At 39.0% G+C, this 14016-nt stretch overlaps 1 protein-coding gene and 1 long non-coding RNA gene across 4 annotated transcripts in view; one reads left to right on the plus strand and one right to left on the minus strand.

The window, feature by feature from the left end:
• LOC106532848 (A disintegrin and metalloproteinase with thrombospondin motifs 20) overlaps positions 1 to 14016 on the plus strand; it is a gene marked incomplete at its 5' end in the record, with an annotated part of 105469 nt that overhangs the window by 75916 nt on the left and 15537 nt on the right. The window contains 1 exon segment of the mRNA XM_014029003.1: positions 13156 to 13323. Within this exon segment, the coding sequence (XP_013884457.1) occupies positions 13156 to 13323 (168 nt within the window).
• On the minus strand, positions 1361 to 9774 carry LOC106532849 (uncharacterized). Of its 3 annotated transcripts, none has more exons than XR_001312161.1 (4): positions 9406 to 9768; positions 5202 to 5353; positions 5012 to 5061; positions 1361 to 4920 (listed from the first exon to the last, which is right to left on the minus strand). It is a non-coding gene; the product is annotated as an uncharacterized LOC106532849 (long non-coding RNA). The 3 variants fall into 3 exon arrangements; XR_001312160.1 differs by having other exon boundaries at positions 1362 to 5061; positions 9406 to 9549; positions 9622 to 9774; XR_001312159.1 differs by having other exon boundaries at positions 1362 to 5061; positions 9406 to 9753.

Here is a 14016-nt window from a genome sequence, read left to right on the forward strand (position 1 = left end):
TCCATTGACCTTGTATCAAATCTTGCTAAGATGACATTATGGTGTTTGTTAAAATATATATGAGGCCTCTCGAGACACAGGGAAAAAACAGGGTAGTACAGAGTTCAAAAGCAGTGTGGAGAGACTGACAGAGAGAAGCAGAGGCACAGAGACAGGCCAGGTTCTCTGTGTTTCCTGTTGTTGCAATAAAACTCAGCTGATCATCTCACGGAGTACCTTCATTCTTGGACCACGTATTTCTGTCTCTGTTGTTAAATAAATATTGCCATAACACCTTCCATAGCATCTAAAGTATCACACAAACCATGGTCTACTGAAGTGTTAAAACACCTCAGACTTTTTCCTTTAAACTGTTTATTTTATGCTCTTTTAAAAGAAAACTGACACAGAAATGTATTTGGCCATTTATTTACTAAAGCAAAATATGATATTAATTAATTTTAGCAATTAGCTGTTGGGGAAAAACTCACTGTTGAGTAAAAAAAACTTAGATTCTAATGTGCATTATTTAAATTACAGGACTCAGTTTTGAATACATTATAGCACAGTTTTTAAAAGCTTCATCATAAATTATAAATTCACTTAATTAAACCTACATTTACCTATGAATTAGTTATACTGAAACTGTTTTAGCCATTTTGTCGACCCAAAACTTAGATATTTCTCATGTTTTTTTAGGAACTGGACAAGCCAAATTGCAATACTGCTTTTTTATTTCATGTAAAGGTAACTTCATTAACTTTGTTTATTCTGAACAAAAGGTATCATAAAAAACAGTTTATGTGCCCTCAGCAGTAGTCATTTCAGTTTTGAGCAAATTAATGTAATGCTGGATATTTTATAATAAAAAAACGAATACATACAGTATTTTGCATCTTTCATACATTCAGTAGATTTTTAACGGTGTCTTAATTTGTTTATTAAAGCTACAAATAATATTAATTGTAAGCTAATTACCCAAACCCCCTTCTTCAATAATTATCTTTGCTATTATTTTTTTTCAGCATTTGGCTATGCTAGTACAAATGAACCAAACATAGGGATGATAAAAAGTAATCTGCCTACAGTATTTTTACAACCTGACAATAATCATCAGCAGATTTCCTAATAAATGGTATAGATTTTAATGTGAACATTTGGCTTTTTAAACATTTAGCCAGCCCTACAAAGGAACAGATAAAGCTTTTGTTCTGTTTCAATGAGGGATTTTTTTTTCAAAACAGCCACCCAGTTCTTCTTTAGCTTCCAATGGAGGCCTTGTAATATTTCACTCTTCATCATAATCATATTCATTTTTATATGACTTGGTATTATGTCAATAAATTCTGCTTGTTGTTTTTGAAAATAACAAGAAGACACAAAGCAATTATCATGTTTATTGCACAAATTATGGACTGTAAACATGGTTCAAGAAAAAAAAAAAGATAATAAATATTCAGAATATTACTGACTTATTATATTTATCCTAAAAGTCATGTCATTAATAAATAATATGGCTGTTTCATAGATCATCAACCAAGGCACCATTTCAGTAATTCATTCCTTTTTGTTGCTAAAAAATTAAAATAAAAAAACAACAATTCCTTGGCAAGTTTGGATGGAAACATCTGCAAAAACAAAAATAGTGTTTCACATCAATTCCATCAACATACTTTGTTCTGCGAGCACTGAGCAAGGAAATATTCCCAACCTGTCACCTTAGGGTCATTTAGTGGTGACATCAAGCTTCTAGCTCCTCATCTTCATTCCATATGTTAGCTGAAGGGAGGCTATTGAATTAGTGGATGAAGCGCTCTTCCCAGTGCCCACAACCATGGTTTTGACTTAAACATAATGTTGGTAGATAATGTTTCAGTTTGGCCTTTGGGAGAAAGCAAAACAGTACTGCTGACCACAAATTATTGCAAACCATGAAGACGTGGGAGGCAGAAAACCAGATGCTGTAAGATGTTATCTGTAGAGTCAAAGTATCAGAGTCACAGTGTTTCCTTTACCACTGGGATGGAAGTATTGTTCAGTACAAACTGATAGCAAATATGTTGTAATACTTTACTTGTTGTACACCATAACATTTTTTTTACATTTGCAAAAACATTCATGTAAGAATTAGTGAAGAAATGCCAGTTAGGAGGGTCTTTCTGAAGCACATTTGGAAAAGAACTGAGAGAAGAGTTTTACTGTTGTGAGGGTGAACGTTGGTCTGAGGGTGATCAGGAACAGATGCGCTGAGACAAATTGAGAGGAGACAGACCTCTGAAGTCTTGAAGTGTTTAGTTTGGGGTATCCCAGGCCCGCTGACTGACAGAGGCCATGACCTTGCTTCAGCTCATGTATAAAGTGCTTTACTCCAACAAACTAAACCTTGCTGGGAGGAGATCGGATAGGGTTAAAGGAGTTTCTAACACCTGTTCTCCTACTTTAGTAGAGACAGAGGCAGTGTTCAAGTTCAAGTCAGCTAACAGGGTATACGACACGAACACAGTTGCTGTGTGATGTCCAGGTGTCAGGGTGTTTTCCATCATAGGGTTAACTGTACTCTGCTCTCATACATACTGTTTGACTGCTCATGCTGCACTTTTCTGTCAGACTTAGTTACCTGTCAGGTTTCGACTTGCTCACCGTCAAAGTCAATATGACCACTGGTTCACAGATGTGAGGAAACTCTTCGCTTTCAAACAGTACCTGATGCACAGTTTGTCAAAGTTAGTGCTTTTAAGCCCCACGGGATATCTGCAGGTCTGATTTCTACACATTAGTTGTGATGAGTCAAAACTAGTCTCACATCAGTGTTTCAGCAACCTTAAACAACTAACTTACAGTAAGCCTTGAGTAAATCCTCTTTTAAAGCAGTATTGGTCACTATTCAGCTTTTCAGAGTTTTTCTTTCAACAGAGGCCACTACAGTATTTTATTCTTTCAATCAAGTAATAGACATTTTTCAAATTCACATTCATTTGATTACTAAGCCACATTGCCATATGAATTATTCAGGATATCATAAGTCTCTTGAACTTCAGGGATGAACCAGATGTTTGTTAAACACTTAAACAACTTTGCAAATGATCTATTCAGTAAGATCTTTTGGCACTTTCTTACCAGAAACCTGGAAATAGTACACTTTTTCTTTCAGTTTTTGCAGCTAAATCTATCAAAAAGACCAAAATAGCAGAATCTGACATTAAATAGTATTTAGCACTAACATGTCGATTCCCAAAGAGCTGAAGATCAGATGAAGGGTGATGCAGGCGATTTTTTTACCTGATATTTTCATCACGTTCCTTTTTTAAGCACAAACTGCACAATATTTACTGTGAATTGCCAAGTATTTGGTGATATGATACATGTGACACAGAGGTCATGATACGTATGATATATTGCAATATATTGTGATATTGTCAGCACAGCGATATACTGTATTATGATATATTGCCATGTTTTTCCCAAAAAATATATTTCCTACTTCATCCATGTTTTTAATGGTTAGGCCAAATATTCCATTACATAATTTGATAATATATTTTTGGCAGCTTTTAGATTTATAACATTAGTTTATTATAAAACAAAATATGGTCATCCACCAAACTAACAACAGTCATTTCAATGCTCTCAGTGTTTCATCTGGTCATCATTGCATTTGGCCACTGCAGTACCTCGATGACCCCCTTCAGCTCAAGGGTCCAGACAAATATCTGCCTGCCGTATTGTGATGGCACTGATTGCAGGCTGCAGTTGGATGAAAGAGCATCATGGGACACTTCAATTTAGCCTAAAATATGGGACATTCCAGCTAAAATGGAATACTTGGCAACCCTACCTCAGCTTTGAAAGCAGTGGGTGTCTGTCTAATCTGCTCAGGTTCAGCCATTGGTACTTAGTGCTAATGTTTACTCACAATGCTAACACTTGAGCGAGCATTATATTCTCTGGCTTATCAGGTGTGGAGGAGCCAAATAGTTGGCTGACTGCTGCCAACTAGTGGTCTGTGGCTAAAATACAACACATACTGTAAATGAACCACAGAGCCTGAGTTAAAAATCCATACAGTGCTTTAGAGAATCGATACAGTATTGGGAAGTGAAATATTGTGATATTTTGGTGTATCTGTGTTTTCTTACAACCCTAACAATATACTGTTAAGGTCATCTATAAGGATTTGACTGAAAATAAGTAAAAAAAAATCAGGCATGGCTAAAAGAAGAGCTTTTACAAAACCCTTTATAAAGCCAGAAGAACTTTTGATCAAAACCACCTCAAAAGATAGAACTTCTTACCTCTATAAAGTGCTGAACCCTGCATTTTCACGTATCAGGATTTATTAGGATTTGTTAACTTGGTTGATAATAGGCAGAAAAAGGTTTAACAGAGAAACAAGGTGAGATAATAATAATTTATTTTCTGAAAAGAGAAAGAATGTGAAAAGCATAATGTAGATGAGATGTGGAAGCTGCCAATCTGCTCACGAAAGCCTAAACAACTCCATGTCATTTTGATTAAACACTCAAATTCCGACTGTTCCTTTCCTCGAAATGCGAGGTCAAGACCATCCACTTCTCTGAGCTTTTCCACACTCCCCTCAAGCTGCTTTGGCTGTCTGTTATGATGGATTATAAAAGCATCTGTGTAACATTTAGCAGGAAGAAGGTATTAGAATTTGATGCTATTGCTTTCTTACTGTGCAGCTTGTTTGCCATGTTTGCTCCTTATTGAAGAATTAGCTCTATTCTGCTGTTTCTATGCTTATCCTTTCCATAACCCTCCAACAATAACTCATGTGGTGGTAATTTAGTCATTGTTTAAGTTAAACATGGTCATAGAAAAAGTCATGTTCTGTGGAATGTTGAGCTAGATGAAAAAAATAAAAACTCGGCTGTTAAGTCAATTTATTTTCACGTGTACTTACCTTTCCTGAGTGATGTAGACCTAAAAAAGAAAAAAAAAATGCGCTGAAGAATGTGTATACACCCTGTCAGCCAGCTGTTTATTTAAAATCTTCATGAATGGCAGGGTGTACTTAAGCGAGGCGCACGCCGTGTGCAATTGAGCTCTTGCCAAGACTTGGAGCTGTGAAATAATGCAGAGACAGAGACAGGAAGCAATTTTCACATCATCCATTTCAGCTGCATTAATGAGGTGGGAAAATCAGCTTTGCACATCAGGAATTCATCACTGTACTGAGTTTTACTAATCTAAAGTATACCTACAGATGCATTTGTTGGATTTTACTGTGTGTGGTTCATCTGATGTCTGAAAGATCCATCACTCCTGACATTCCTCTGCTCCACGATGCCGCTCTTACCAGCTGTTCCCGTATTGATAACACATGTTGACTTGACTTCTGTCCTTGGAGAATGTTCTGCAGAGCAAAACCATGAACAAAAGAAGTGACATATTTCATAGTCTTTCATCTTTACACCAGAGAACACGCAGAAACTGATGAAGCGATAACAAAATAACAGATGCAATCTTTAAGTGCTTTTTGTTCGTAAAATTTGCTGTATGGAAAGTTCGCTTAGAGATATTGTATCAAACTGTTTTGACAAAATGCAGGCCAGAATATAATTCTACACTTTGAAGTTTCCCCATGCTCTGGGTCCGAACTGGGCGCTTTGAAGAATTTGTGGCGCTACAGTTGCCATATGCTGAGTATTATCATCCAGTTGCAATGTGTGCATGCTGCAATGTGCTTGGAATTCAACAGTGGTCTTATATTTTAGCATGTATTTAAAATATATATTTATTTACTTTGATTTAGACCAGGTAGTCTTGTTGAGACCAGTAGTCTCATTTACAAAAAAAATACCTTTCCTTTTGCCCAAACCCACATAAAAATAAATAAATTACATAAAATATTTCTGCAACAATCCTAAAACATGTTGTTGGTTAAAAGAGAGAAGTAGATAATAAAATTGTAGAAAGGAACAGGTCCGAAATGATGATTTCTTCCTTTTTTTAAGATACAGTAATGTACCAGAGGGGTTAAAAGTGGGCAGATTTAGATTTTGCTGCAGTGTATTTCAGGAAGATGGATTAGAATAAGATCAGATTTTCCAAGTTATTTGTGAATTGAAGAAACCTTGAAAGAAATAAAACCTTGTAGTTTGTGATTATTCTGTCTTTAGAGCATTGTAGAATATATTAGTAGCTTTTCTTTCCATTTTAACACATAATGAAGAGGGATTGTTGTTCTGTAGATGTCACAGAAGGTGAGCTTGTGATTGAAGGGTTGCAGTCTAATCTGCATACATTTGGATGAGAAAGATGAAGCACCTACAACTGCCTCCACCATTTTTTGCCTCACTGAGAGCCCTTGAGCAAGGCCCTTAACCCTCCAGCTGCTCCCTGAGTGCCTTAGATGGCAGCTCTTAGCTCCACATGTTTGGTGGTAAAAATGTAGAGAATTAATTTTTCCATTAGGAATTCATAAAGGTAAATATTATTGAGTATTTAAATAAACATAATAAAAAACACAGATTTTAAATCTGCTTGTGTTGTTCCCAAATATAAAATATGAAGCTTTTTAAAAATAAAATTGAATTCCATTTCACGGTTTCTATTATTTTCTTGTGTCTTAGGAAACAAAACACAAATGAGTAATTTGAAAAGTTTTTTTCTACATCTGTTTTTTGTTGTATTTACTTTAAATCTTATAAGCTTGCAGCACACCTTGTGTCCTGTTTTTAGTGTATGTTGTGGCAACGTTACAGCGCCACCCACAGGCCTGGGTCATGTACTACAGGGTTTTGGGCGCTTTTGGTGTTTTGTGTGGCTGAAGACATTTCTAGAGACTGTCCTTTTTTGCTTAGGAGATTTTTTCAAAACAATAAGTCAAATGATTGTTTTTTTGTTTTTTCTTTTTTTGTTTGTTTTTTTGTGGAAAAGGTCTACGTCAGTACTTGCCACGCACTTAGATGGAGTTATATGAGTCCCATGGTGCCACAGCATATAGTAAATATTAAATGGACTGGACATACATAACGCCTTTCTATCCAACCAGGATATTCAAAGCTCTTTAAACAACAATCTGTGTCCTCATTTACTCATTTACACAGCACTCTACTATGTCTTACTTCAAACCTAATCTAGATAAATAATCAGTGCTTTAAATTACTTTCATGCACTGATGGGACACTAGCCTGGCCCTTGCCTTCCTACGCAGCTCCGCTCAATTCTAGTTTCCCTTCACTGCTCCGTCTGGGACTTCTCCAATTGACAAGGATTTCGCTGGCAGATTTTTAGCCGGGCCAATCAGAGAACAGAAGTCAATTTTCTGCGCAGTGTCTCTTGTAGTTTATTTTACCTGGGCCAATCAGCAAACAGAAGGCGGAGTTTTGAACAACGTCGATTTTCTGCACAGTGTCTGCTAGTTAGTTTAGCATACGGCAGTGGAGGAAGTGAATGAAGCCAGTCTGTGTTGATAAGGCTTCCAAATTAAAATAAATTTGTCTGACAAAGCAGCAGCTCTCATTTACAGTCGTCTCGTTCAGCTCGGTATATTTCTCCTCTCAGTAGGGTTGTTTACAGCGCACGTGATTTCTGGTTAGCTTCTTAGCTTAGCCTCCATTACAGCAACAACACACGCATGCTTCAGCAGAGGCCACGCCTCCTGGAAGAATCACTTCTCTACGCATCAAGTCCAGACCCTTGTATGAAGCAAAGTGAAGGACAGGGTCTTGTTTTCACCAGGCTAATGGGACACATGTCAAAGTGGGAATTCAGTGTCTTGCTCAAGGACACTTCCACATGTGACTGAATAGTGGTGAAGTCAAATCGCCAACTTTGTGATTGAGGACGAATACCTTAACAACTCAGACAAAGCTACCCACAAAGAAATATCAAAAGTTGATTTCAGACATTTACTAGTTGGACCAAATCAAGTGGTTAGCTCTTTTTGTACATGCAGGTTGTGACTCAATTCAGGGATTCTAGACCATGCAGATTGTGACCCACATAGATCACACCTTTCACAGTCCGGGTAGGTTGCATAAAACGGCTGTGAAGTGAGATAGTCTAGTCTTTGGATGATGTATGTTTGCATGATTTTGCACTACCTCCTTATTTTAGTGATTCATTTTATATCACATACCTTCAGACTTGAAATGCATTGGAAGCTTTATTCATACGTTTTCACAGGAGGTATAGCTATACATAATTGTATCATTAAAAATGTTATGCGTAGAGACATAAACAAAATTAATAATTTGGGTTTAGTTCCAGTATCAGAACTTGCAATTCCGTTTTATTGAACATCTCCTTGCAGCAAAAATTTCCTCAGCTAACATACATTTAAAAACAACTTGTTCAACCATTGATGAGTTTCCAAATTCCCCCGTCTTCGTTTTCCTGTTTGCTTTGGGCAGTGAATCACAGGATACCAATGGCTGCACAGGCTACTCAGATGCAGCTTACATTTTCAGGGTTTTGTGGGCTACATTTGTTGACCACGTAAGAAGGAGTCTATGAAATGGGACAGCCTACGGTGAGGTGCAGTGACATCATTGGCCAACAAATGCACACTACCTAGGCTGCAACCATTGAACTGAGCTGCAGACTTATACATTTTGTTTTTGATAAGCTGCAATTTTCCAGTTCTTTAAATTTCAGTGTATTTGATGAATGATTTGTTTTAATTAGTCCATCTGAGCTTACGTAAGTAATGCCATGAGTGGGGTTGACTCGACGTTGTTTTGTCTCATTCCTGTACAAGGACATGTACACAAAAAGGTGTCTGAATATTCAGTCAGAATTCATTTATTTTAATTTTTGGCTAATTCTGAAGTACAGAAAAAAAACACAAACAAATCTTTTAAGCACTCGTTCTTTTCCCATTGTGAACCTATTCAGTAAAAAATAATTATGAGCTGCCTGATTAAAACATGTTTTTACAAATGATATAAACCATGTTTCTCAGTATGCATGTCGTTCTTCTTAGAGAGAGAAGAAAAATCAATCAAGTCGTTTTACTTGGCTGGTTTTCAGATGCCAAAACTTAAAGCAGCTGAGTCATTCCATTTTAACACAATCCTACATTATGCCCAGATGAACCCTATGGGATTATACCAGATTAAACCTGGATAATCATGTGAAATTAATGGCTGCAGCGACATGGGAGGGCAAATCTGTCTCGACAGAGTTTAATTTCCCGTGTGAACCTTTTGATTTACGCGGTTAGCTTTAGGTATTTTTCCCCACCATTTGGGTTTGAGTGGCCCTGATAATTCTCCCTCATATTTCTGACTCTCCTCAGAGCCACACGTTTTACAAATCCAACATTGCATAAACAGTCGTAATAAATGCTACTTTTTACCAAAGAGTCAGTTATAAAGTTTCGGTTGTGACACATTTGTTTTAAAAACTAACACATAAAATGCGCAGGCACACTTGCAGTGTTAAATGAAATGTTTGTACCTGTAAAGCGGCCCCAGCAGCTGTGGATCGGTAAAGCGGAGGTCTCCGGGTCCTTGCCCTTGTCTTGCTCTCAGAGATGAAGCTCCCCTCTGGTCCCACGGGTTGTGCCATCTCTCTGTTCTCTCTGTTACCAGCTCTGATGAACTAATGGTTGACAGATGAGGTTAGCAGGAGGAGCATGTCTCCATTGAATGTATTTTTTAAAATCTTTCCCACCATTAAACTGCAGGCACAGTTCAGCTGGGGGAAACGCAGCCCATATTGCAGTGATTTTCTTTTTTTCCTCCCTTTTTTTCTCTCTCTTTTTTCTTCTTTACAACATTGAGGTGGGGCTTTTCCCTCCACCCTTTTCTCACTTGTAGCCACCAGCCCACACCCCACCCTCCAACATGTTGGCCCGTCTCTTCTCTGCTCTGAAGTGGAAGGAGTTTTGTTATCATTTCTCAGTGAGCGTGCAGCGGGTATCTGCCGGTCACTCGAGCTTTGTTTTCGGCTTTGATGTCCTCCGTCAGCTGAGCCAGCCCCTGTGTTTAAAATGCCTCGGTAATTACAAAGTGTTTGATGTATGGTGTGTGTGTGTGTGTGTGTGTGTGTGTGTGTGTGTGTGTGTGNTCTACTTTGCACCGTACATTGTTTGGATTTTCTGATTTGTGTGTGTGTGTGTGTGTGTGTGTGTGTGTGTGTGTGTGTGTGTGTGTGTGTGTGTAGTGTTACCCACTGCCCGCACCAACAAGGAAAAGGCACTCTGTTTGAAGAGATTCTCAAACCTTTTAACTTCTAAAATGCCAAAGGAAAAGCACAAGTCATCTAAAAGAAATGGTAAAACCTTCACACAGAAGGTCATCGTCTTTGCTACGATCAGCACATAAAGGAAATTTAATCATGTGCTTGGTCTTATGCAATTTCCTGAGATCATAATTAAAGCACAATGCATCATTATATTCTTTATCTGGGCTGGAAAACATGCAAAGACAAAATTTACCCCTCGTCATCTGCTCGATCTGATTCAAGCTCTCCCATTTTGGACCATCTTTGGACCGCGGAGCAGAAATAGGCACCCTAATTGCTGAATGGCCTCATGGGGGACAGAGAATAATTTCATCAGCCGTCTCAGGCCTATTTCAGAGCTGTCATTGGGTGTCTGGTTCTCATTTATTAGACTTTCTTCTCTGTCGAGCCAAAGCTGAAATACTTCTCGGTACCTTATTAATGCCAGATGATTGTGTCACAGTGTGTCAGTGTGTCCTCCCTTCTCCTCACCTTGGCTACTGTCAGTCACGGCAGCCTCTAACCCTTGCTGCCCCTGGGTCAAAATGACCCACAAGGTCTTCATTTTAAAAAGGTCATTTCGACCCAAGGGCATCAGAAAGGTTAGGTTAATTCCTGGGTTGACAGGCTACATAGTTTTCTGCATTTGATCAGAATGTGACTTATTCAACAAAGGCTTTTAATAAAATCTGTTTTGGCTTTGTAGTTAAGTGTAATGTAATGTGTTTTGTTGGCCATGACAGATGGCTTGTTTTTCCTATCTACATTATTAAAAAAGTTTGCACCAAATAGAAAACTGCATGGTATGTAGATAGGATTTCTTATTAAGTTTCATGTCATGATAAACAAAAACGTAAACATTTTTCTTTGAAGACCAGCAGTCTGGGTGCAGCAAAATTGTAACTCTCTCTTCTTCCGCTTATCTGGAGTCGGGCTGCAGATGCAACAGGTCCAAGAGAGAAATCCAAACACTTGCCCCCCCCCCCCCAGCGACACTTTCCAGCTTGTCCTGAGGAAGCCTGAGGTGTTCCCGTGCCAGAGAGTAAACATAGACCCTCCAGGGAGTCCAGGGTATTCTAGCCTGGTAAAAATCAGACCCTCATCCTTCACTTTGCTTCATACGCGGGTCTGGATTCGCGGCTATAGAGAAGCAATTCTTGCTGGAGGTGTTGCCTCTGCTGAAGTTTAAAATGATTGAACTGGTTGGCCACAACGTGTGTCTCCGTGAAGGAGGCTAAGCTAATAAGCTAACCAGAAATCGCGTGCCCTGTAAACAACCCTAGAGGAGAGAAGTACCGAGCCGAACGAGACGACTGTTTATGAGAGCTGCTGCTTTGTCAGACAAATTTAATTTAATTTGGATACCTCATCAACACGGACTGGCTTCATTCACTTCTTCCACTGTCATTGCTAAACTAACTAGCAGACACTGAGCTGAAAATTGACGTTGTTTAAAACTCTGCCTTCTGTTTGCTGATTGGCCCAGGTAAAATAAGCAACAAGAGACACTGCACACAAAGTCGACGTTCTGTTCTCTGATAGGCCCGGATGAAAATTCTCCCGACGAAATCCTTGTCTATGGGAGAAATCCCAGATGGAGCAGTGAAGGGAAAATAGAATTGAGCGGAACTGCATAGGAAGGCAAGGGCCAGGGTATGGGTATTCCCCTGGGCCTCCTACCAGTGGGACATGCCTGGAACACCTCTTAAAGGAGGTGTCCAGGAGACATCATGTTCAGATGCTCAAACCTCAACATACTCCTTTCAGTGTGGAGGAACAGCAGCTCTACTCTGAGTTCCCCCTGGATGACAGGCAGACACATGCAGTCTTGAGAAAAGTCCACTTTTTTCCCAGTTCAAGGGTTTTTATGTATCAAATTAAAATTTAAATGATCTCATTTTCAGTGTACAAAAACACAACAGTTTCCACCAAAAACTGTGCATCCCAATGATTCAGCTACTCACACAACCCCCTTTGGCAAAAACATCTTGAAGTGCTCATTATCTGTCTGACTTGATTAGTCTTTCACATCATTGTGGAGAGAATTTGGCCCACTCTTCTTTACAACATGGCTTAATGTCATTGAAATTAGCAGACATTTGTTTCTGTGCAGCTCTCTATGTCTCATTGCTTCATTTCAGTCAGGCTGATGGATTATTACTGGACCCTTGTTGCATGATTAATTTCATTTTCAGCCATTCTGTTGTACATTTGCCGCTGTTTTAAACTATTGTCCTACTATGGGTCAAACTGTAGTGGTCAAGCTGATGGCTTTAGTGCTTTGGTTTACAGGGGAGTTCATGGTCGACACAACGACTGCAAGGTGCCCAAACCAGCAGCCCTCCACCTCCATGCTTGACATGTGGCATGAGGTGTTTGTGTTGATTTGTGTTTTCTCCAAACATGGTGCTGGTCATTATGGACAAACTTGAGTGTTTACTTTGGTCTCATTGCTTTAAAGAGCATTGTTCCAATTCATAGACAACTTTTCAAAGTAAAATTGTGCTTTCACATTTTCTTTCTATTGAGAAAAGAGACTTTTTTGCAGCTCTATCAACTGAGTAATTCCACAGTCTTTTTCTAATTGCCAGGTCAAGAACTTTAACCTTTAAACTGCTAACTGAGGCCTGAAGAGGCTGTGAAGAAGCTTTTGGGAATTTAGCAATTTCCATGAACATTTTACAATCTGTCCTTGTGGTGAGTTTGCTCAGAACTTCACTGTTGGGGATTTTGGCAACTATTCTAAAAGTTTCCCACTTGTTTGTTTTAGACACTTGTGGTTAGATTTGAATAGTTTTTTGACCAGATATTTTTAATATGTCCTGTTATGTAAAACCATAGAACAAAAAGCATGGACTTCCTTTTTTAAACATGACTGTACATATTTTAATATTTGAAGTGCTCTCTTTTTCTTTTTTCTTTCTTTTTTTGTCTTACCCACAAAAAAACAAACAAAAAATTCTTCTTCCTTTTTCCCCCCAGTGTTCAGTGAGCTGTGGTCGCGGCACCAAGCAGCGGGACATTGCCTGTGTTTCGCAGAACCAAACCAAACTTGAGGAGACCCACTGTGGTCATCTGCCTCGGCCGCGATCGCAGAAGACATGCCGGGTTCGAGGATGCCCCACGTGGAAAGCCAACAGGTGGCAGGAGGTATGTTTGTTCTTCCTGGTGTTCCATCTGGCTTTGATAGTAACTGTCACCGACCGTGGCCTAACAGCAGAGACATGAGCACAAACAAAACTAAAAAAGCCTCTCAGAGGTTGCAGATGTGGGACATGCACAGACTGCATACGTCTAATCACTGCTCAGTTTATCCGTACTCAAGAGTTATGTGACGTTTCCTGTAAACTAAGCACTCCAGGCTGCATTTGCCAAACTGTTTACACAGTGTGCTTGACATTTTTATTTAACGCTCATAATGTTCAAACAAAATGTTAGAAGGGAAGGTAAGGCTCCTCTTTTTGTCAGACCACACACTGACATGCGTTCTGTCATATAAGCTATCAGTGAAATGTTATTAACACTGAGATCCAGACGTGCAGCTGATCCATCAAAGTCAGGTTTCTGAACTGTCTTGTACTTTGAACTTTGACAGAACAAGGTCTCTTCACACCAGGGTTTATTCCAACATCATCAGAATGTAGAACTCTCCTTGTCTTTGTTTGATATATGTTTTAGCTTCCAGTATCCAAAATTGCTAAAGATGGACCCAAAGGTTCAAGAGAAACCACCCATCTGCCTTCTACTAAAGGATTCCTGCCACTCCCCAAACTTTGGAGTGCACCCCCTCCCCCCTCACTTTTTCTCCCTTTGGCGTCTGGAAGCAATCATCCACCCCCACCC

The sequence above is a fragment of the Austrofundulus limnaeus genome, unplaced genomic scaffold (assembly GCF_001266775.1).
Source record: "Austrofundulus limnaeus strain Quisiro unplaced genomic scaffold, Austrofundulus_limnaeus-1.0 Scaffold838, whole genome shotgun sequence".
NCBI classification, from domain to species: Eukaryota; Metazoa; Chordata; class Actinopteri; order Cyprinodontiformes; family Rivulidae; genus Austrofundulus; species Austrofundulus limnaeus.